At 28.7% G+C, this 23,544-nt stretch overlaps 2 protein-coding genes across 5 annotated transcripts in view; both read left to right on the top strand.

The window, feature by feature from the left end:
• Positions 1–23,544, top strand: part of LOC126858982 (neurocalcin homolog) — a 161,841-nt gene that overhangs the window by 36,537 nt on the left and 101,760 nt on the right. The gene's annotated exons all lie outside the window — the stretch shown is intronic.
• LOC126858978 (neuronal calcium sensor 2) overlaps positions 1–23,544 on the top strand; it is a 132,533-nt gene that overhangs the window by 36,375 nt on the left and 72,614 nt on the right. For 3 of the 4 annotated variants that reach the window (XM_050609778.1, XM_050609780.1, XM_050609779.1), the window contains one exon: positions 5,179–5,221. The exons of the other annotated variant lie outside the window; for it this stretch is intronic. In XM_050609778.1, the coding sequence (XP_050465735.1) occupies positions 5,203–5,221 (19 nt within the window). In that variant the 5' untranslated portion in view covers positions 5,179–5,202. The remainder of the gene's footprint in view (positions 1–5,178; positions 5,222–23,544) is intronic. 4 annotated transcript variants of the gene reach the window in all.

Here is a 23,544-nt window from a genome sequence, read left to right as displayed (position 1 = left end):
ATGTAACTAATAAAAATTTAATGTACTAAAATCTCTTCTAATTATTAATGAAATTTTAAAAATATATATTAGTATAATAATATAAAAATAATATTGAAATGATTACAATAATTTTTATTTTAGATTCATTATTATATTTTGAACCGTGTAATATTTGAAGCTATTTTTATATTGAAATATTTTCAATACATAAACGTATAGACCACCCCTCACTCCATGTATACCATCCGAGCAATGTACTTAAAGGACAATAGGTTTTATAAGAACGGAAGATTTGATCACGTTAGCACAAAAATGATATTTGTAATGAACTATTCGTTGCAAGATTCGTTTCTGCAAAGTTCTTACAGTTACTAAATTTTGTTACTCGTCTTAGGTATGGCAGCGAAAGGGTCGATAAAACCGTGACGAGTAATTCTGCTTGAACTTTAATTATTCGTATAAAGCTCGTCGAGAGTGCTCGTTCTCGTTTTACGATCCGGAGCGATGGAAAAATGACAAAGGGAAAACGAATTCGAAGCGCGATTGCGCGGAGACCGAAGCGAATTTCTTTATCCGCACCTCGGAAACATATTTTGTATTATAGATACGCGAGATACTTACGTCAGGCTTTCGTCGGCATAAACTGTCGACTCGGTTCATGAACAAGTTGAATTGAACAGAATAAAAGAAGCCGCGATATCCGCTTATCAGTCTTCTGTTAAATCGTTATTTGCATAAAATTTACTAAAGCTGCGCGAGACATCTTGAGAAATGCAACGCACACAAATTACGATGAAAAGAATAAAATAAAAGAGGAAAAAAAGATAAAACAAAGCTGTAAATTTCGAAATCATTTTGTACATTTCCTTTTTAGGCACGTAATTTAGAATCATTGTAAAAATAAAAAAATGTAAGATATTCAAAAATATTGTAAATATGAAATATTTACAAATCGAATGATTTTTAGAAATCTTCGAAAATTGGTCACTAACATTAATTATCTGATAAATCACATTCGTCTAACATTGCAATAATCGCAAGCGATGTTTTTAACAATTTAAGATACCAATGAATATCGCTATAAACTATGGAATATGTTTGTAGTTGAACGAACTTTAATACGTAAGTAAGTGACTACTGGAAATTCTCATGAAATGGAGCGTTGAGAGAGGCGAGTAGTAATCGATGACACAAGTCAGCCGGTGCGCGCGACACAAAGGCTGCTTCCCTTCGGCCGCGATCACCGACGTTCCTAACGCATTTCTCAGAGAGTTCCATTTGCCAGACCGCGATTTATAGAGGGTCGCCGAGCTTTGGACAAGCGTGCGGTTGAGGGAAACGGGAGACCTGTTGGTTGGTTATCGTTACATCGTAGAATCTTCAAATTTCCTGACTCTGTCGCAGGATCTTCCGCTTTTAAGATAGTTATATAAGCGTATTTCTTCGCGCGATTGCCAGAGTTTCCATCTACCGATATTTTTAATTATATATTTTTCTTTGGAAGATTAATTAAGTAAAGTTAATTTATTAATAGATAATATGAATTAAGAGAAATATATTAAGAAAGCGTGCTCTATTTGTTTTATTTTGCGTATAACTTTATTTTGTGATATTTTAATTTCTTTTTATAATCCGGATTTATTTATTTGATTTTTCAAACAGTAAACCTAAGAAATGTTTTTTTTTTTTTTTTAATTTTGACAGTTTTTTGCTAATACAGTCAAAATATCCTTAATTAATTTTTTAAAGCTGAAATGATACTTTTAATAATAATAATAATAATAATAAAGAAAATTTATATTATTCAATTATATAAATAATCATGCTTTTGGATTACAAAACATTTTTATTTTTATGATTAAATTTGTTTCTTCAAATTTGTTAGATTATATACAGTTACAAGCATTGTTAGTATTTATCTGTATTGATATTAATTTAATCCAATTAGTTATCGCTTGGTACTCTGTTATTTTTTTGTTATTATTCTGCTAACGTTAGAGAAAAAAAAAGGAATTTACGAACTTTATTTAACAAGTATTGCAGATCGATACAAACGCACTCATATGTGGCAGCGATCATCGTATGTATCAAGAATAAATATTTACCAAATGACATATTGCCTCTGGCCATTACTTCCTAATGCTGGCAATAATTATTGCCACTACGCCGTATAATTGGCACACGTTGGACTTAATAGTATCAGTGTTTGCACATAGAGGTATAGATAAAGTATGCACAACATTCTCCATCGTGAAAAGCTCAAGCAATAATTTTATCTCGACCATTTTAGATTATTCGAGAAAGAGAATTGTGTGGAAAGCAAGAAAATAATCGAAGAGTTTTTTTTGCACAGCATATATATATATATATATATATATATATATATATATATATATATATCCGAACAAATTTTTCTTTAAATTTTCAATTACATTTTTGCAAATTTTAAACACAGAATGTGTAAGCTTACGCATTGTGAGCTGAAACAATTCATTCTGTAAAGATAAAATTAACGTTACATTTTGGAGAATATTGTTTTCATTTATTGATGTATGAACATATGAAATACAACGTAAACAATGGGCAGTAACGTGCTTGAATATTGTCATTTCATATTCAGTTTTTTTCATGGCGGCGTGATCAGCGAAATTGTTTTTTATGCCATCAAAATACTTCAGAGATATTGATATTCTATACTGAAGTGTAGGAAAAAATTAACGTTTTTTTGGAGAGACACTAAATTCCATTTTTAACTCTTGTCTGATTAAAAACAAAATATTTGAAATATATTCATTAAAGATTTATTATCACAAATAATATTTAATCTTACCGTTTTACATTTAAAACTTAAATATTGATTCAGAATAGAATTTAAATTTTAATATGCTTTAACTGAATATATACTTTTGAGAATTTTAATTGTATTCGGATTCGTCTCATTTAAATCTAAAATACTACATTCATTGAGACACAAACATACAGAAATCACTTTTGATGGCGTAAGAAAGTTAAGTTCTGTCAGATCGATAAACTGAAGGAACGGTAACATAAGCATTGTACATTTAGTAGAATTCGATTCTCTTTCTCGCGGTAAGAACATAAAGATGTCGGAGCGCGTATCCATCCTAAAGTATTGGGTCTTTCTTCTCTTACACAAAGGAAAAATAATGAGCCCGCTGTGGGTGCGGCTTGTGAAATTACAGAGATTATTGCGAAACCGAAGCGTGGGGTGAACTGCACAAAAAGGCGAAATGGAATTCAGGTTTTTAAATAACTGGAAAACACGAGTGCTCGTGCTAGAAAGCGGTATAATGGATGAGGTTTTAAGTGAATTTATTCCTTCATCACGACGCTCGGGCATCTACTCATTCATCGTACACACGTCATAGTAGTTGCTCCTGCGCATATAAAAGCGGACTTATCATTTTTTAGTACGAACTTTTGCCGCACGTGTTAACCAATAATCTTTTATATTATAGGAAGGAGAATTATAAGAAAGCGCGCACGTATATTAATTTGTAATAAATCATAAAATATATATATCGTAGCCAGATTACATAAGCCGTCATCTCATAAAACCTCATTTTATAAAACAGCATTTTTAAAGTGAGGCCACGTACTCAAGGTTGAAAACGAAATATTTCACAATCATTATTTTTTTTTTATTTTAGAGAAATTTGTATCATTTTTATATATTTATATCATTAATATCGTACAATTTTTATTATTGAATATATTTTGTATAATAACTTTTTTTTGCAAAGTTTTTAAAAACATTTAAAATTATAGAGATATTAACATGTGATTTATTTGAAATGTAATAATAATGTTTATTTTCAACTGTTGATTGATAACTTTAACTAGGGAAGCTATATACTATATGAATATTAATTAAAAGTTTTGTAAATAACTTATTCTATTTTATGTGTGTGTATATTTGCATAAGAGGGCGATTTATGACAAGACAATTTGTTTCGGATCAAAATCTTGTCGACATCATTGTTATTAAATGAATGTATATGCATATCACTGAAGCGTGGTGATCATGATAGTGTTCGAATTGATAGTAGTACGATAAATAGGTGAATAACGAATTTGACTGCTCCACCGATAACCGCAAAATGCGCATAAATGTGGGATAATCCACCGGAATCAATGTAGTCCGCTTTTGCTGAAAATGATTGCGCACATTTCCGGTATCCGATGATCACTACGTGGTGAAATTTAGGGGATAACCATGCAATAATCTTTGATTTATCTATTTAATTATTCGCGTGATGAAGCACAAACGTTTCGCGTTGTGTTTCGGGAGTACTTTCGTCGTTCGTTAATGTTTATTATATATTACAGGATGTATTGGAAAATTCATAGACGTACAAGATACATGTGATTTTTTTGTCGAATTTGATATAAGAATTTGAAGGCGATTTTATTATTTTTCAATTTTTGGATTAAATCCTGAATATTATTAATAGATAGAATGATTAGAATTTTATTAAAATATAGATAATACATTTTTTTATTTAATTGTGAAAATACAAATTGATAACGTTTTTAAAAAATGAATTTTTAGAATTACTTTTTTTTCTTTTTTTTTTTTTTTTTTTGAGGACATGCATGCGTTGAATCTGCGTCAGTCAGACAATGTTACATAAAAGTATTGATGGGTCAATTCACTGATAAAATCCACATATCATGTTACCAAAAAGGAGAATAGATTCGATGAATAAATCTAATCATTCTGTCACAAACTGGTCTTTTTACGAGACTATATACCTATTCATATCAGAGAAAATATGTGAAACAGAAATATATTTTTAAATTTTTAAAATGACGTAAAAGCTAAAAATTCTTAGTTATAAACTTTAGTTATAGTTTAAATTTGTGTGATCGATAATATTGCCAAAGTTTATATTCAATATTTCAATCAGAAATTGCATTTCTATAATTTTAAAATCACTAACTTTTAACACTTTACATTTAATATATTTTTATGATCATATTAATATAATTTATAAAATCTATTACACACATCCACGTGCGTTAAATAGATAAAAAAAAAAGCCCGGAGAAAAAACGGGAAACGAAGTTTTACGTCTATATCTTGAGTGAGCTTACAAAACGAAGATTTCTTCGTCAAAGGAAATAAATATTCCCAACATTTTTTTCATGAAATTTATTATTTGTTTGTTTCAGGAAGATGTCGTGGTGTCGGGCGCAATGCGAGATATTAAAGAAGGTAAGATGTGAATTGAATTTTTTACCGTCGGTCGCGTGTACGGTTGCCACGGCGAAGCGGTGGATAAAATTTTCAGAAACGTATTTCCGCAATAGTCGCCATGTCGGGCGTGCTACATAACTTTTGCAAGGCGTTCGCGCGACCGACGCTTTTCAGCTTCACGTCACATTGCATCACGCTTTGACATGCGTTTCGAAAACGCAATTTCGTCATCAGCCTCTGCGACGTGTCCTGTTAAAAGAAACAGGCAACGACGAGTCGTTGCGCGATCAGTAATGACGTTATCGTGATAATGGATTTATTAATACATCCATTTATTCATATGCGATTATTTATATATTCGATAGAGAATATTAAACTAACAACTGAACAATAATTCGTTTTTTATAATATCGCAGAGATGTTTTTAACACTTTTGATAAATTTAGTCCATCTATCACACATTTTGTGTGCCCACATTTATATAATTTATATCACACTTATTCTGTCAAAAATGTAACAGATAAGGTATGTAATATTTATATAAGTAACGGTAGATGCATATAATCCAAGAATGTTTTTTTATAAAATTAATTTTTAAAATTATTTTACGACCATTTCTTTTTAAAGAAAATAAAATTTGATTAATCTAAATGAGATAAATGAGATTAATAATAAAACTTACATTTATGAATCTGGAGGAATTTTTTATTCTATCTTTAATTTCGTACTTTTATAATAAATTTAAAAAGTGAGTGCTCATATATGTAAGATCTACTTGTAAAAAGCTAAAAAAGATAGCGATTGAACAATCGTTTCCATACATTTTTCAAAACATTATGAAAATTTTATGCAATATCTGCAGTGAAACTACGCTTGACTCCGTTATAATAGAAAGTCGAAACTTAATCTTTTTAATTAATTTTGCTTGGATTTAAATTTTTCAGATGGGTTTCAAAAAAACATTAGGAATAAATATAAATTTTTTCATATTTATTTTATATATTATTATTTTATTTTTATTTTTATTATTATTTTTTCTATTTATTTATATATTTATTTATTTAATAATATTTCAATATTTTTTTGGTGTTTATTGAAATAATCAAGTGAGAAGCAAGTTTTTTTCATCTTGAAACTCACGAAGAGCTTAGATTAAACACATTAAATTTAGAAGATTTAGAAATTAAATAATTGGAGAATGATATTAGATTTAAATAAAGATTTAGCGATATATATATATTAAAAGCTCAAGATAAATGCACATATCAAACATGAGAAACATATGATTTAATTAAATACTGAATTGAGTTTAAATATTGAATTGAGTTTAAATGACCTAAGCTAATATTGAATTAGCCGAACAGCTTTGGACGCTCATATATCTCATCTTCTCCCATTGCATTGCATCAACATTGTTGCTGATTCCTGACCTAAACATTGGTAATCCCACGCATCCGTAAGCCGTGTATGCGGCCGTTGCGTTTCAATCAGAACAGGCGCGCGAGCGTAAGCGATACAAGTTTTCGATTAATCATAGTCGCTGCCCCAATTTCTAAATTCACAGTCGCCTTGGTAGCGCGCGCGCGCGTCATAACTTGCCTACGTTCGGACATTGTCGCGGAGACGTCGGATATTGATTTCTCTCGGCGCACTCGTCTATGAGACGTGTCTGTTTCTTTTACAATGGAATGATCGCCCCAATTATTTTCGGCATTATCCAAGGATTTATGTTCCATCGCGCATTCCGAAGCGCGAGATTATCAAAACGATTCTCAATTCAGGCCGGATACTGTATCGCTGGATACAGTATTGTTCCTGACAGGTGATCGCCTCTGTTGATCCGGCATTTCCATCACGAGAAATCAAATTTGGTTGCACGATACAATTAAGTGCTAATTTAGTACTAATCTGTTATTCTGTTTACAAGTTTATTGCTTTTATTTTGTTTATTGATAGAAATAAGAATTTCAGGCTTAGAATACTAATTTAGCAACATTATACGATACATTTGAATTTGACTTCTCATATTGGGAATTGTCAGATTAACAGAGCTCCAATAATTGAATGTCAATAATGTCAGTGAGAATATTAACATTAAATTCAACGCTACATAATATTATTTAAACTTTATTCTCTTCAATTATTTAATTATATCAAACTTTAAAAAAAAAAATTAAAATTTGAAATATTTAACGTTTATTTTTTAATCAAAAAATATCAAAAAGGCAACATTATTATATTGAAACAATGATTTTGGGGCAGCAATCACAATGCAAAGCTATCTTTTACGTTGCTTTTTTAAGATTTGCATAGTGATTTTATTTAAATTATCATTTATTTCAATTATCATTAAGCAATATTTTATCAAAATTTATATTCGGCAACGACACGAAATTAATATTGACTATAATAACGTTAAAAAAATTAATTAAGTACAATCTTTATTTATTTAAATACACAATCTCAGTATTATCTATACAGAGAGAAAAATATTATTATGTGTTTATTATTTAAAATTTATTTAATATTTTAAATATATTATATATATAATATAAAGAATGTATATACATATGTAATATACATAAAAATTTACTGGACAAAGCATAAAGCTAATTTGTATATTTAACGCTCTAAGCGATTTCTTGAATATCAGTATGAGTTTTCTCTTTTATTGTATCTTCCATGATTCTGATTTTAATTATTTTTCAGACATGCTAGAGGAAAAGTAATTCACTTTATGATGCTTGCATAGCTTGCTTTAAGGATTTTATTCAGAATATTTAAAAATAAAAAAATATAGATAATTTAAAAAATTGTAATAAACCTTTTCGCTATATTTTATAGATAAATTAATATCATGCGTATAAAAAACGTACTACTATTACTCATTTTTAAAATAATTTTTAATAATCTTTAACAAGTTATTAATTTCTTATATATTTTGTCCCGCATTGATCTAATTGATATATCTAATTCCCTAATATATATATATATATATATATGTAATCGTTAAAAGTTAATTTTTTTTTTCACCGTCTCATGCGTGCTATCTGTAAACAACAATAAGATATTCAGATTCAACCCATGTAGTGTTAACGATAAGTGTAGGATCTGAATGCAATTGCTAGGTCTTCAACAGGCATTTCTATTTCACTTTGAGTTGAGCTGCTAAGGTTTTAATCGAACCACGACAAAACGGTATTCAGGAGAGTTTACTTCGGGCAAGTCGATGAATTTCGTACTATAGACGATTTCGCGACGAGCTATATACCTTCTCTTTCTCCAGCATAGTCGATGTTTACCGAGTTCCTTGCTAAGCAGAAATAATTAGACCTACTGCCTCTGTCTCTCTCTCTCTCTTTCTCTATCTCTCCCTCCCTTCCTCTCTCTCTCTCTCTCTCTCTCTCTCTCTCTCTCTCTCTCTGCGATCGATACGCGTTTATCAGCGTTCCCGGGCTACATAGCGTACGAATCCTTTGAAGATAAAGCACATCATATAAATATTTGACAGCGCGGAACAGCACCGTATAAACACGTTTCGCGCATATTTCCCTTCCGGCGATGAGAAGTCGCGTTTTAATGCCGTTGCTCGAGGATTTATTCGCGGGTAACAGCGTTTACGCGCGGATATAAATAACGTGAAATCATCTCCCGCTCTTTTCGCTTGATAATAAACCTTCGCGCCGCGCGATATTTCGCTTGTCGAAACGCATTTCCGTGACGATGGCTCTGCGCTTTTTCTCGTTTTTTTTTCCGCCATGCTTTTTGTCAGCATCAAATGGCATCGTAATGCTCGTAATAATTTTAACGAGATTATCAATCTTCTTATGCCTGGAATCTTTGAAGATAAAGCATAGCGTAAATATGTGACACGATTATTTCGTTTCATATGCAATGAAATATTTTATGCAATATTTGAAATGTGAAAGTTATAGAAGAAAGTTATAGTTTATAGAAGATTGCATTTTTGAGATAACTGTGTAAAGTATTCGGGAAATATAAATATTATATTTATATGTATTATGATAAATGAAAATTAAGAAAATGGAAAGACCTCGTGATATTGATTTTTTGGCATGTTATTAGTAAGAACATAAGAAATAAATATAATAATTATAATAACATAAAAATTTTTCAAATATAATTGATAATATATCTCATATATATGATAATTATTAATAATAATAAAATTGATAACGATTTTATATTTTTTTTTATTTTACTACAAATAGTAACACAATATGTCATAGATAGATTGAATTTTATCAAGCAACATTTTACATTATTCTAAATTTCTTTTACAAACTACTTATGTTCTACAATCTCAAAATGCTACAACTAGTAGAAGAGATATCATATCTAGATTTCATAATTCGTTTTATAAAACATCTAGACATTTTATAAAGTGCGATCACATTCTCAAATCATGATCGAAAATGAAATATTTTACAATCTGGCTAAGAAATTTATTCTTTTTATGAAACGTTAACAAGTGAGTCCGCCACATTGTCAAATGCAATATTTATACATTTATTTTTTATACATTATTTTAGATTTTGGCTGGTTTATTTCAGTCATTTTATGAATGGCGCGTTTTTATCGATCTTTGTTACATTTGATAATAAAATAATCATAATAAATGTGTTTTTTTATTTTTGTTACGCTTTTTTTTTTAATTATTTGTTTTCAAACATTATTTTCAAGAATTTTATTTATGTTGCTTTGATAAAATTTTAATTGTAATATAAATGCAACAAGTATTCATAAATACAATAAATAATAAATACAACAAGTGTTCATAAAAATTTTTTCATATTTAAAAATACACATAATTATTTATTAATATTATAACATAATTACTTATTAATTTTCTATAAATGGCTGTTCTACAAAGACAGTTCATAAAATGACTAAAATGAACCAGCCAGAATCTAAAACGATGTACACACAAATCGTTGTTATATAATCGTTATTAGCGCTTTATAAGAAGACTAAAATTATCAGCCAGATTGTAAAATATTTCATTTTCAACTTTGATTTGGAGATGTAGCTGCATTTTATAAAATGCCCAGACGTTTTTTTTCAACACAACGAATTATGTAATTTGGCTACGACGATTTCCAATGCAATCTCACACATTTGTATATGCATTGCACACTTGTACGCGAAACAACATCGCGACAAAATTGCGTCGTTATAAAAATATACTTTAATGTAGGCGCAATCGACTTATCACGAGCATGAGAGGGAAGGAGAAGGTTTACAAAAAAATCGTACAACCTGCCGCGGAAGTGATCACCTTTTCCCCATGAGCGACTTTTTTTATTACATCGGTCACGCCATTGTGATGCAGCTCTCTCTGTGCGTCTTCTTATGGAATATATTTTCCGTTCCCAGCCGGTGTGTCCGCCTCCGTTTTACCCTTTTTATGCCAATGTATTCCACGCCATTGGAACGTACATATAACAGACGAGTGATAAAGGAGTGGGAAACTTACGCACCGGCAGAACATGTTGATGTACTTTTATGAACCCCTCGTGGATTTGCATGTTACCCCAGACATCTGCTCGTTTTTACTCCCACACATACATATATATTTGCATAAACTATTGTTTTAATTATTTTTTATCAACACACAGTCGTATCCTTCATAAGTACGAACTATAATTTAAATTTTCTGCTATCGACCCGTTCGCAATCTATCTCGAGCCGTGCGATTGATGAAACTAATGACGAAATAACTCCGCTAAAAAGGGATGATGCGAATCAGGAATTAAAATAATTAATTAATTCCCGATATTTCGAGCAACGGTTGTGGATATAATTGTGTGTTACATAAGAATTCGTTAAACTTTATGCCTATTTTAAAATTAACTTGACCTATTTACTCTAGTTTTAGATCCTTGATACCATATTTATCGTGCATATGTGATAGCCTTTAAATTTGAAAGCATTCCTGATTTTTGAAAAATATCTTTTGTATTAGTTATATTTATTAGGATCAGAAGATTTCTTTCATGTATTTGTGTTATAAGTGATTATATATATTTTACAAAGATCTTACATAAAAATATATAAAAATACGCAGAGAGAAAATAAATTTATAAAAAATAACGTATTTATATAAGAAATATCGAATATTATAGAGAGAGAAGTCCAGCGAGAAAATAATTATAAGTAAATTATAATACATATTATAGAATTTTTTTAGGACATTCGTGAAATGAATTTAATAGGAAGATTAAATTCTAGATACATTAATCAATTTTTTCTAATTAGATGTTGTCTTTGAGAGAATGTCAGTTTTCTTCATTGTATTTATACGGTTTCAAATGCAGACATTATTGATTGGAATTGTTTTATCGTTGGTCATCCAGCGTTGAATAGAGACAGTATCAAATATTTTGGTCATTTAAACGATGCTTATGCAATATTTCGACGTATGAAATTTGATAACATCTTCTTGGAGAAACGATTAGAATAAACTGAATAAAATATTTGGATTTTCTCTGAAAATAAAATTACACATATAAATATATATAATTTTAAGAATTTAAAATTTTCTAAAAACTTATAATTTTTTATTATTATTCCAAAGACAAAATATCTATTTTTTTCTGAATTTTTAAATTCAAGACAAAGTTTTTTTTTTTTTTTTTTATAAAGAGAGACTTAAACTGAGAGAAGCTGATTTTGTCTGCTTTTGGTTGAATGAAAAGGTTCATTAATAGATTTTGCATTTATTATCCCGAGAGATTCTTCTCTTTACATTATAAAATTTTGTATAATTCATTATGCAATGCAGTAAATTTCAACAATATTGGAGATTGTTAGTTACATGTATTATATATTTGAAAAACATATTAAACGAATTCTAAGTACTTTTGAACACATAATTTAATTCACGACAAACATTAAAATGTTTTCAATCACCAGTCGCGAAAATTGGATATAAAATAATTGTGTTGCACCGCAAATGCAGATGGCCAAAAATAGAAATACAGCGAGCACAGGTAGAAACCATAGAAACCAAATATTTTTCCTCTGAAAATGTAGCTCGCTTTGACTCGACTATCCATTTGCATTATCGAAATTTCACCGTAACTCTTAACCCGATTGCGTCGTGACGATTTAAAATCCTACCAAATTTAAATTTGAAATCTCAAAGTCGGTCAGTTGAATTTCAAATTTGAGCTTTAAATAGATCCTTCACAGTCTTCAATTGTGTTGATGCTGGAATGGGATGTAATTAAAGTAAAACATTTCAATAAATAGTAATGATTTGTTCATAATTGATTTTGATATTCCAGACGTTTAAGAACTAAAAATTTAGAGCAATACACGAAAAAAATATTTTGTTTTATAAATAACGTATTGAAATATCAAAATGGCATAATATAAATTTTTTTTATAAATTATTACATTAAATATATCTTATGTCCAACATAAAAGAAAAAGAATTTCTTGTAATTAAATCTTCACTTAATTTATAAATAATAAATAATTGTTTGCATGCAATATCAATGTTAGGCTAAACAAATACACATTCTTATAGAAAATTAATCTTTGAATGTGTTGTATAACAATAAAAAATAAAAAAAAATAAAAAAATCACGGTAAACTAATTTATATAATAATAACGCGTAAATGGATGCTTTCATCGTCGTTTTTGACGATCTACCACTCGCGGCTTTTCATCGAGGTGCGTGACTTTATGACTGGCGACATCCTTCTGAAATAAATCCGTCGCGGGGCCTGTCGATTTGTCCGCGTCTTACCTTCAGGCTGATGCGCGACTCGTTTTCCTTGACATTCCGGGAAAACGATTATTGTCGAGGGTGCGTTTCCAGGGTAAGCCCTGCGGGGACGTACCTTGAGTATATACGATTTTCTTTATATATATATATATATATATATATATATATATATATATATATATAATACACACAATCTTTGTACTTCATCTTCCCTTTATATCCTTCCAACCCTCTCCTCCTGAGGCCCAAAGTTCATCCTGCGAGCCATCGACTGCGAGCAGGAGTATAGAGGTCTCCAGGTGGGTGGAGATCGATAGCACCACGACCCAGCTTTACCCAAGCAGACCGGGGAACCTGCTACTAGTTTCCGCGATGTATGTATCTATATAGAGCGTCCCGCCATTATCACTCGTTTCTATTAACCTTTACATTATTAATCATTGTTCACGCATGTTAATTTAAATAAGTTATAAGTACCCACTGTACATAGGTGTCTCTTGCAAAATTAATTAATTTGAACAAATACGAGGGACAATTGCACTTTAGGATTCATGCATTAATAAATTGATGAGAAGAAAGGGAGATAAATATCTACTGTATGTTTATTATTTATAAAAAATTTACATTTATGCAATATATATTTTGTGTAATTTGCAGATAAAATAAGCTTATTGCTTAAATATTTACGTTTTGTTTTTCCCTAGCTTTATTTTCTTCTAGTTAATTTAACTCATTGGGGGAAAAATACATATATTTGCGGTGTAGAAGTTTTTATCAGAACGTAACATTGAGTAATAAAGATAATAATATACTATAAATATACACTAATTATATAAAAGCATAAAAATAAAGTCATTATATTTTATATTTTTATTTATATTTTATGCTTATATTATTTAGTTATATTTTAAACAATAAACATGGCGGATACGTGGCCATAATGTTAACTTCTCCCGTTCTTCTCTTCTAAAATCGAAAAATTAAGAGTTTTCTTTGAAATTCAAAACTATATATACTCTTTATCAAAATTCTGAACTCTATTTAAAAAGTTATTTGTCACAATAATTTAAAACATTTTATCTCAGAAAATTAACAAAAAATTCCCAGAAAATTAAAAAAAAAAAAAAATAATTAAGATACTTAATAAAAATTGTTAAGATATTTAATAAAAATTAAAAACATTTTTGAGACACGAGTGCGATGATTTTTTTTATTATAATTATATGAGAGGTAAATGGTTTATTTTTTGTATTTACCAAAGAACTTGTCACTGATAGATGATAGTGCCGTGACACTTTGTGTACATTCGATCTTCCACGTGCACGCGCGCGTATATCATAAAAAATAATTAGCGTTTCTTACCGGTGACATACATATACATATACGTAAATGCATTTGCGCAATTTACGTCATTGTACCTGACATTACATTGTACCCTTTGTTCGACGATTACACGTTCTATCCTTTGGCAATTCTGCTCGTATCTGTGCGGCACCTTTTCATTATCGTGCTCCGTTTCTCGTTGAAATAATTCGAATTATATTTTTACTGATGAATATTCGGATATTAATCCGCGGAAAAAGACCCATCAGATACATATTATATGTTTGATAATCAATGATATTATCTGAAGAGAAATGAAAAAATAAATGAGTTTTTGTTCATACAGAGCAAATCTTTTTATAAAAGTATTAATTTCTGTCAATATCGTTTTTCAATGATAAATTGTATTAAATCTCTCGAAATATTTCTATTAATAACGAATATGAAACATAATTCAAAAATAATTTATTTAGCTTAGGTGTGTAAATCTTTTTTCATAATAAAAAATTCTTGCAAGAATAGTTATACAAAGAAACTCTTTATTTGCATTTTACAATGCAATTTTTTCATAACATATATATCATAATGTTAACATTTAGATCGATATTAATCAAGAAAGATGTACTTGTAGTCGAATAAATACGAGTCTAGTGTACCGATCATCAAATATATTTTGTTTACGTTCGCCATTTACTGGTATATGTATACGGAGCATAGCTTAATTTGTTTTGTCAACACTTGAAATCACGTCTCTTTCACGAGCAGTTGTTTATCTCGAGAATAAATGTCACCCGAAAGCCTACATTACAGTATGCATTCGGAGAAGTACATGTCTGGCATTGTCTACCAAGCATAGCTGATAGTAGGTACTGCATCATGAATTAAAGTTGCTGCAATGGCGAATTCAAGTATTTAGCGTTGCTTGCAAAGATGCAATCGTAAGCCATGAGTATTTGTGCTAGAATTCAAATCCAAAATATATGCCAAATAAAAAATAATGAAATGCGAAATTTCATGACTAATTTTGTAGATGACTCTTAAGGAATTTGATATCGTGCTATCTTACTTTAAAATTTCAAAAGTTTTAAGATTAAATATTTTAACAACAAAATTCCAAAAAATTAAAATCCAGTATAAAATTTTTATATAAAATTACCTAAAGATATATATATATATATATATATATATATATATATATCTTTATAAATTATATATGTATATATATATATATATATATATATATATATATATATATTTTATTTAATTGTACTCTTAAAGTTTTCTTTTTTCCTTGTCTCTTTTTTTTTTTTACTTTTAGTAACATATGATTTAAAAAATTTTGAATTGTGTGCACTCAATGTGTGTGTCCTATATTTTTAACAAAAATATAAATAATATAAATACAAATAATAAATAATAAATCCCATTTGTCAAAATAGTATAACAAAACATATATAAAAAAGTTAAGTTTGTATTATTCTGTAGCTATTAAATATTTTCTGATTTTTTTTAACAATGTGTTTTGTAACATGCAAATTTATCCCGCGATCTGGCAATCTTTGGAAATATTTTACAGCTGATACCGCGAAGAACTTCTCGTTAAGGATGCGCGAGTGATAAAGTATTTCTGCTAAACGGAGCACGAGCGAAGCGTGTCCTTGTGCTCCAGTTACGTTGAATCGGATTAAAAACACGCGTTATACAAAGCAAGATTGTCTTGCACGGTGCCGTTGTCAATTACGACTCATTCGCACCTGCGTGTTCCGAGCTTACAATACCGTCATTGTTTTCGGACGTTACGTATTTTCTTGATTTATTTACGAAAGTGTACTTGATGAAGAATAGATATGGAAACGAATAAAATATAGATACGATGAAAATGAAAGCCAACGACTGACAATCATGAATGAGATTAAAATAATAAAGTAAATAAGAATATAAAACAAATTTTCAGAGATATATTTTTCCCAAATTTAATATTTATTTTTAAAAAACAGTGTATATTTAAAAAAAAAATTTAATTGCTGTCATAAGAGAGCTAAGATATATTGTAAAATCTATAATTACACATTTGCTATATGAAAACTTTCTGTTGTCGTAATATTATATTAAAAGTTTGTAAATTGCATATAACTTTTCTAATGTCACATAATTAGTAATTATCTTGCCTGTCAATTACTAGTACTTGAACACATGTGCTGTTCAAAGGATTAAACTTTCCTAATCATATACTTGCGTCACTAGAACGATTTATATATGCAGTTTATTTAATTAAAGGAAAACAGAATACCGGATAAAGCTTTTAAGCTTTTTCAAAAAAATGCATTTTATCTTTTTCTTGGATTTTAAGCATTAAAAGCGATGTATATAAAAATAATTTAATGTCACAATTTTTATAAAATTTTATATAAAGTATTGAGAGTTGGTGTGTATATAAAGTTGTTCCAGCTTTTATTCAAATAGTTTTTGAACGACAATAGGAAAATATAATTATAAAACTTTTCATATAATATTAATTTTTATATAACATTATTTGTGATATTAAATTATAAAATTATATTTTTATTAAAATAAAGTTTATATGAAATTAACTAAAAAATAGAAAAAAATTTGTTTGTCATTTTTGAAGATTAGTTTAAGATTTTAAAAATTTTTGATTATTTACTTTTCTTTAACAATTTTCAAAATAATTATATAATGTTCGCGTAGTTATAAAATTTAAAAAAAGAATCGAAAATATTTACGCAAACATATTGATTTTTATTAGATTTACTAGAAAATATGTAAAATTAATAATATGTAGAAATATTCAAGCTCATTGGGTAAATCGATCAACAAATTATTTTAAATTTTATTTGTTACATATGATATGTGTATAAATGTATGCCAATAGAAAATTAGATTTTGTCGTTTAATTAGTGCGCAAGTTGAAGCGAACTACGTGCTTGGCATGACGTTCAATGTTTTGACAATCGTGTATTTCGCTTTCCTTTGGCTTCATGCCCTGAAATATCATTCTTCCGAGCTATCCCACGTTTTATCACTGGATCCAATTGCCGTGAGAGTCATGTCGTGTAGATAAGGCGCGAGTGATATGTAGGAAGAGGATCGTTACAGATGTCTAAATGACTCATGCAATTATGTTAGAAATGAAATCATACAGTGATGAGAATTGCAAATTAGCATTTCTCTCGTGCGCGCAGAGAATTCATAATCGTCATTATTGTACTTTAGGATCTACCCTTTTCAAAATATTTTCTATCTCTCTTCTATCTCTTCAATATTATTTTATATATATAACTTATATCATATATCAAAAATATTTTATCTTATATATGATTTATCATATACTCTAAAAAAAAATAGAAAACACTTTTCATATTTTAAAAACTGAACTATTTTCAAACCATTGAAATTCGACGAAAAATCATTGTAGATAAGAAATTAAAAAAGCATTTTGAAACTTGAAGTTTCGACTTTGCGATTTGAAAATAGCCCAATTTTTAGGGTATGAAAAGTATTTTCTAAATTTTTTTTTAATACTATATATGATGAAGAAAATAAATGTTAAAAAAATATTTAAAATTTGTTAATGTTAATTTATGAAATTTATGTGGCTTTTTTTTATACAGGAAATTGTTCCCAATATTTTTAGCTTCTCCTGTTTTTTCGCAGCTCAGATACCATGACGCTTATTATTATGCTATTAGTAATTCAATATCATAATATCTCTGTAGATATTATTCAATATTGCCGCATCGCAAGGACATGCTATTCGTTTTAAACGCGAACAATAGAACACAGTAACAAATCTTGTTAAGTCTATTTAACTGTCATACAAATATATAATATAAATTCGTGAATGCAATTATTTTGAATAAATGCCAATCGGTATTTTTAATACAAAAATGTATTCGAGAGAAGTTTTGTACACAATTGAGCATAAGTATATCCATACGCGATGCATTAATCGTGAGTGGATAAAACTCTTGTATGCCTACGAACGTCTTCGTGCGATGCAGTTAAACGGTAATTCGAAGCGAAATATATCGAGTGCCCTTACTTCGTGTACACAGTTCACGCTAACACTATCCGCTGCAGCACACTAGTTCATCTATAATTATACTCGCGAGCCATTTATGCAATCTGTCTTCGTTATCATTCCCATAACTCATACGATCGTTGCGATATTCCCTCATTTCTGCAAGCATCTGAAAATCGTATTATCGTGGTATCATATGCAGAATCATTTTCCGAATGTAACTGCAACGATGAAAATTCTGTGAAATTTATAGCCGATTTTAGAAGGGCAATGATAATATTTAATAGTTATTATTGATCGCACATTAAGATCGCTATGGAGGGTTTTAATTATCTCAAGATGCTCTGAATTAGTGGAATAATTAATGTCACGTCAAGTGTGAGATCGTGACACCTACGAAGGATTAAGATCTCTTAAGAGGATACGCCACGATTGCTCGGGACGGGAAAAAGGATTTTGTTCGCATGGATATAGTCTGCGGAGATGCAATCAGCTGTAAAGAGCACTCGCTGATCCGGGATTACTCGGGTATGAGCCGGATAGACTGGAGCTATTACTAATTTCCGCGATGCACGCACACGTCTTGTAATTAATGTGTCTTCCGCAAACCCGTCTTGTTTCCGTTTGCAATTGCAGTCTTGTGCATCTCCGAGCTTTCTTCGTTTATCAACCAATAGAGTAAGCTCGACGTGCTTCATCAGAACGTATCTGCGGTTACAGAGACGAATTCGAGGAATTACAATGTCTGAGCAAGGTCTTTTTTTTTTTTTGTCAAAAGAAGGATTCCTTACACGTATCATTCATTATTTCGAAGACGAAAAAAAGTGTCTTCGAATAAAAATATTATGCAGTACTAAATTATTGCGTATGATAACTTGATACTGCATATGTATAACAAATTACCAATGAAAAAATTTGCATTGAAGTAAAACTCGGTTTACTCTTCACGCAATTTTCTTCTTCTATCAGATTTTTCTACGTCTTGCATCCGCTTTTCAGCTTCATATTTCATTTGGTAATTGGATGTCCGCTCCATTGTGTTTTCAAAATTGTCGGGGCGCAATGTACAACAGACGCGAACAACAGCTTCTTAAACGCGAAAACTCGCGGATTAATTTCGTCTGTCTTCAGATGCTTGGCATTTCCCAAGATGGCAGGAGGAACCACTTCGTTCCCTTCTTGTTATGTTCTTATTATACCGCTCTACTTGGCATCGTTGTGCTTTCAATCGTTCGTAAAGCTCACGTCACATTTCGCCTCGTATCAACCTCGAACTTTTTAAGGTCGATTTATTCCTGTTGATTGTTGATCTATACATTTTATATGAGAATGTCGCGGATCTATAATAATTTAAAACAATGCTATGTATCTTTTCTTTTAAAATCAAAATTATAATTTAATTTTTTTTACGCCTTTTTTATTCATGCATAAATTGACTTCAGCTATATCTTTTAAGATATTGTATTTTCCATGCAATTTCGGGAAGATAAAATTTTATTACATATTTCAAATATTATTATTAATATTATAACATATTGCTAATATATATATATATATATATATATATATATATATATATATATAATTATTCAATAAAGAATGATTAATAATAATGAAAAACAAATTGTGAAAACACATTTTTTACATTGTTATAATATTATTCCATATTCTCTCTATATATTATAAATAAATCATAATGATTTTAGAAGGAAAAAGATATGATATTTTATATATTATACAATAATAATTTTAAATTAATGTGATAAAATAATAAAAAATAATTGTAAAAGATAGAGTGCGGAAAAAATATCAGGATCTTAAAAGATCTTGAAAGGAATCGATTTGGAGAAAAATGTTAAATATAAAAGTTTTTGAGTATTGAAAAAAAAAATTAATTTAATATATCCTAAGATGTTAAAAATAATAAAGCCTCAATGCAAGATTGTTAATAGCCGCGCAAAAGAGATAAATGTTGGTAGAGAGAATTATAGTTAGTTGGAAAATATGTCCATTTCATAAATCAAATTATGCGGCCATCGCTGTAACCGTGTGGATCGCTTCGCAAGTGTTATGAAACTATAGTGTGCATTCCACAGGCCAAATTAACGAGCATCCGAGAATATGGATGCTTTTACGTTTGATTCAAAATAAATAATTTAGGAAAAATCGTACGTGGATGCTCAAAATAATTTAGGAAAAATCGTACGTGTACGCTCAAAATGAGAATAAGTATTTTTCCTCGCGAAAAATACCTTGAACAAATTTATATGACCAATTTGTATGACGACAGACGATTACGCAAGCGTTCATTTTACTTTTAAATCTTTCCATATTTGAGGTACAGTGCAAAGTTTTACCTTGCCGCATCGAGTCAGAGGCTAGATTCGGTGATCGCTGATTGTTTTTTGCATAAACACGCTTAATTAGCATTTAATTAGCATATGTCACGATATTATTTTAGAAATTTAAACGCGTCACATCTTGAAAATTGCGGATTCTTTTTTGCTGACTTTATCCAATAAACAAGTTTTTTTTAAATTTTTTTACTGAATACTTTTTTATCTACTAAATTGAGTTTTTTATTTAGTATATAATTTTTGATATTATTGAATGATAGAATAATCATATCATTATATTATCTATCGTGCTTCATCAAATTTATATTTAGTAATAGTTCTTGATATTCTATAATTACTCATCACGCATACTGTGCACGAATATTGTAAAAATCTAAAAACCTGATCAAACATTTTTAAAAATTAGTATTTTATATTTCTATGATCTATTATAGAGCATTTAAATTGAGGTTTTTACTTCAACAGTAGATTCAAAGCTGTTTACACTAATATACCTATATGTGCGTGACGAGCTTATATAAAATGTTTTAGGTGTTTTTTTTAGGATAATTATTTCACATTTAACATTTTAAATGTAAGCTGTGGAATATACATATATTGAAGCAAGATTTCAGACATGCTTCGTATTTCTGCGTATAACCGGTAGCTGCAAAAATCGATAATCCTGGGTTTCGAGCGACGTTGTCGCGTGCGGCGTACTCGTTATACCGTATCATAGCAAATTCTATTTTTTGTTAGACATTGCATTTCAAATTATTAACGCAAAATCTATTGTCGTGGGTTAATTTCTCAAGTCAAACTGTGATTGATATGTGGTTATCTAGAAGAAAAAGATAAAACATTGCTAATACTTTTTGATGTAATATTACAGATTACTATACATATTATTTAATTAAAAATGTTAATTTAATTATATTATTAAATAATATAAGTACATATAAATTAAATTTATTAAAGATTATATATAAAGTTTGATGAATTGTTGTCTGACAGCATAGACTAATCTTTTTTTTTTGTATTTTATATAATTATTACTATGTAAAGAGACACGAAATACTGTTATTAAAGAATAATGCCTTTTATTTCCAATATTTTAGAAAGATTTAGAAGACTTAAAAAAATTTATTAAATTATTTATTGTTTATCTATTTTATATTTAAAAATATTATAGTTTATTTGTTGGAAGATTTCTGAATGTAAGTAATTTAATATTATAATTAATTAATTTCTAATTAATTAAAATAAACTGGTACACGATAATGAATTATCAGATCATCAATAAATATTTCCGAAAGCACAAAGCATTATAATAAATTTTCTTTAAATACGCATGTTAATACAACAGTTCTATTCTTATCGGTTTGTCAAATGAAAATGAAAAGATAAAGAAAAATAGGAAAATGGAAAAAAAAATAAAAAATTTGAAAGACAAAAAAAAATGGTTATTTATTACTTTGATGACATGATATATAGTCGTAGGAAAGAAATAAAGAAAAAAATATTTTGAACGTAAAGTTTAATAGTCAATAAATTTATTTTACATAATTTATTGGGATCGTTAATTAAAATGGATAACACACAGATTATTAATATTTATTTCATATTTCCATATTTTCATGATATTTACGAAAATGTTTTGGTTTCAATGCACAAATTACATATTTATTTAACAGTTGAGAGAGACAGATTAAATTTATGAATTAAATGATTAACAAAACGAGCCGTCGCCATAAACATTCGCGTATTTTTTGAATCGCATCCGTCCAAACAGTGTCAAACTTTTCCCGTTTTGATGTAACGCCGGAAATAGTCTACATCCAGAACGAATATACAAAAAACTTAATCTTTATTTTCCTTCCAAGGCGTTTTATTTTTGGAACTTGGAAATGCCTTTATATCGTGCTGTTTGAAAGTTTTGCGTTCTGCTTCATTTTATTTCCGGATGCAATCGAAAACTTCGTATGAGGAATAGTTTTTTGGTAAGTTTTTCACATTTTTTTTTTTTTTTAGAGCATTATTGTTTTTTTACTTAATTTCGCTAACCGGCTTTCATTCTTCAAAACTGCTAGAAACTAGAAGATGAATTTTTTATCATACATGTAATTCTGATTTTAATTTAAAATTTGCTAGGGTATTATTATTACAAAAGATAATATGCAAAGAATCAGCTTTAAATACATTTAAATCTTACGTAAATTAAGCAATAGATTATAAGTAGATCGATAAATGATTTGAAATTTAAAGAAAAAGAGCATTCAAAATTAAAAGTAAAAGCAAAAAAATAAAAAAAAGCTATCAATGATGTAAAATAATCGCAAATTTTATAACAATCAAAATTGTTTTCACATTTTAATGTGATCTTTTTGTTTTCTTCTATTTTTAAATTCAACTTGGATATTTTTTTTATATCAATCAGAAATTGATAAGGATTGGATTTGTAATTTTTTCGCTATTATTGCATATTTTCTGCTTTAATTTTTTTAATTATATTTTTTCAGCTGAATTATGTGCTTTATTAAACTCAATTCACAATTTACTTAAGTTTTGCTGTTACAATGTTTATGAAGATTGTAACACAAATGAAAATTGCTTAAATAACATTTTATTAGTTAGTTTTATATAAAATATTTTATATAATATTTTGTATAATTTGCTTATATACGTAACATATAAAAATAAACTGGAGCATATAAATAAGTAAATGACACAATACTTTTTTAATATTTTTAAGATATCGGGATAATATTCGTTGTTTGACATGAACTATTGTTTTTTTTTTTTTTCAATTTTTGATTTTCTTTCTTTCGGAAATAAAAATTTGGGCAATTATAATGCATTAAAAAGCGAATATTATTACATATA

The sequence above is a fragment of the Cataglyphis hispanica genome, chromosome 2 (assembly GCF_021464435.1).
Source record: "Cataglyphis hispanica isolate Lineage 1 chromosome 2, ULB_Chis1_1.0, whole genome shotgun sequence".
NCBI lineage: Eukaryota > Metazoa > Arthropoda > Insecta > Hymenoptera > Formicidae > Cataglyphis > Cataglyphis hispanica.
This window is presented reverse-complemented; position numbering and strand designations above follow the sequence as displayed.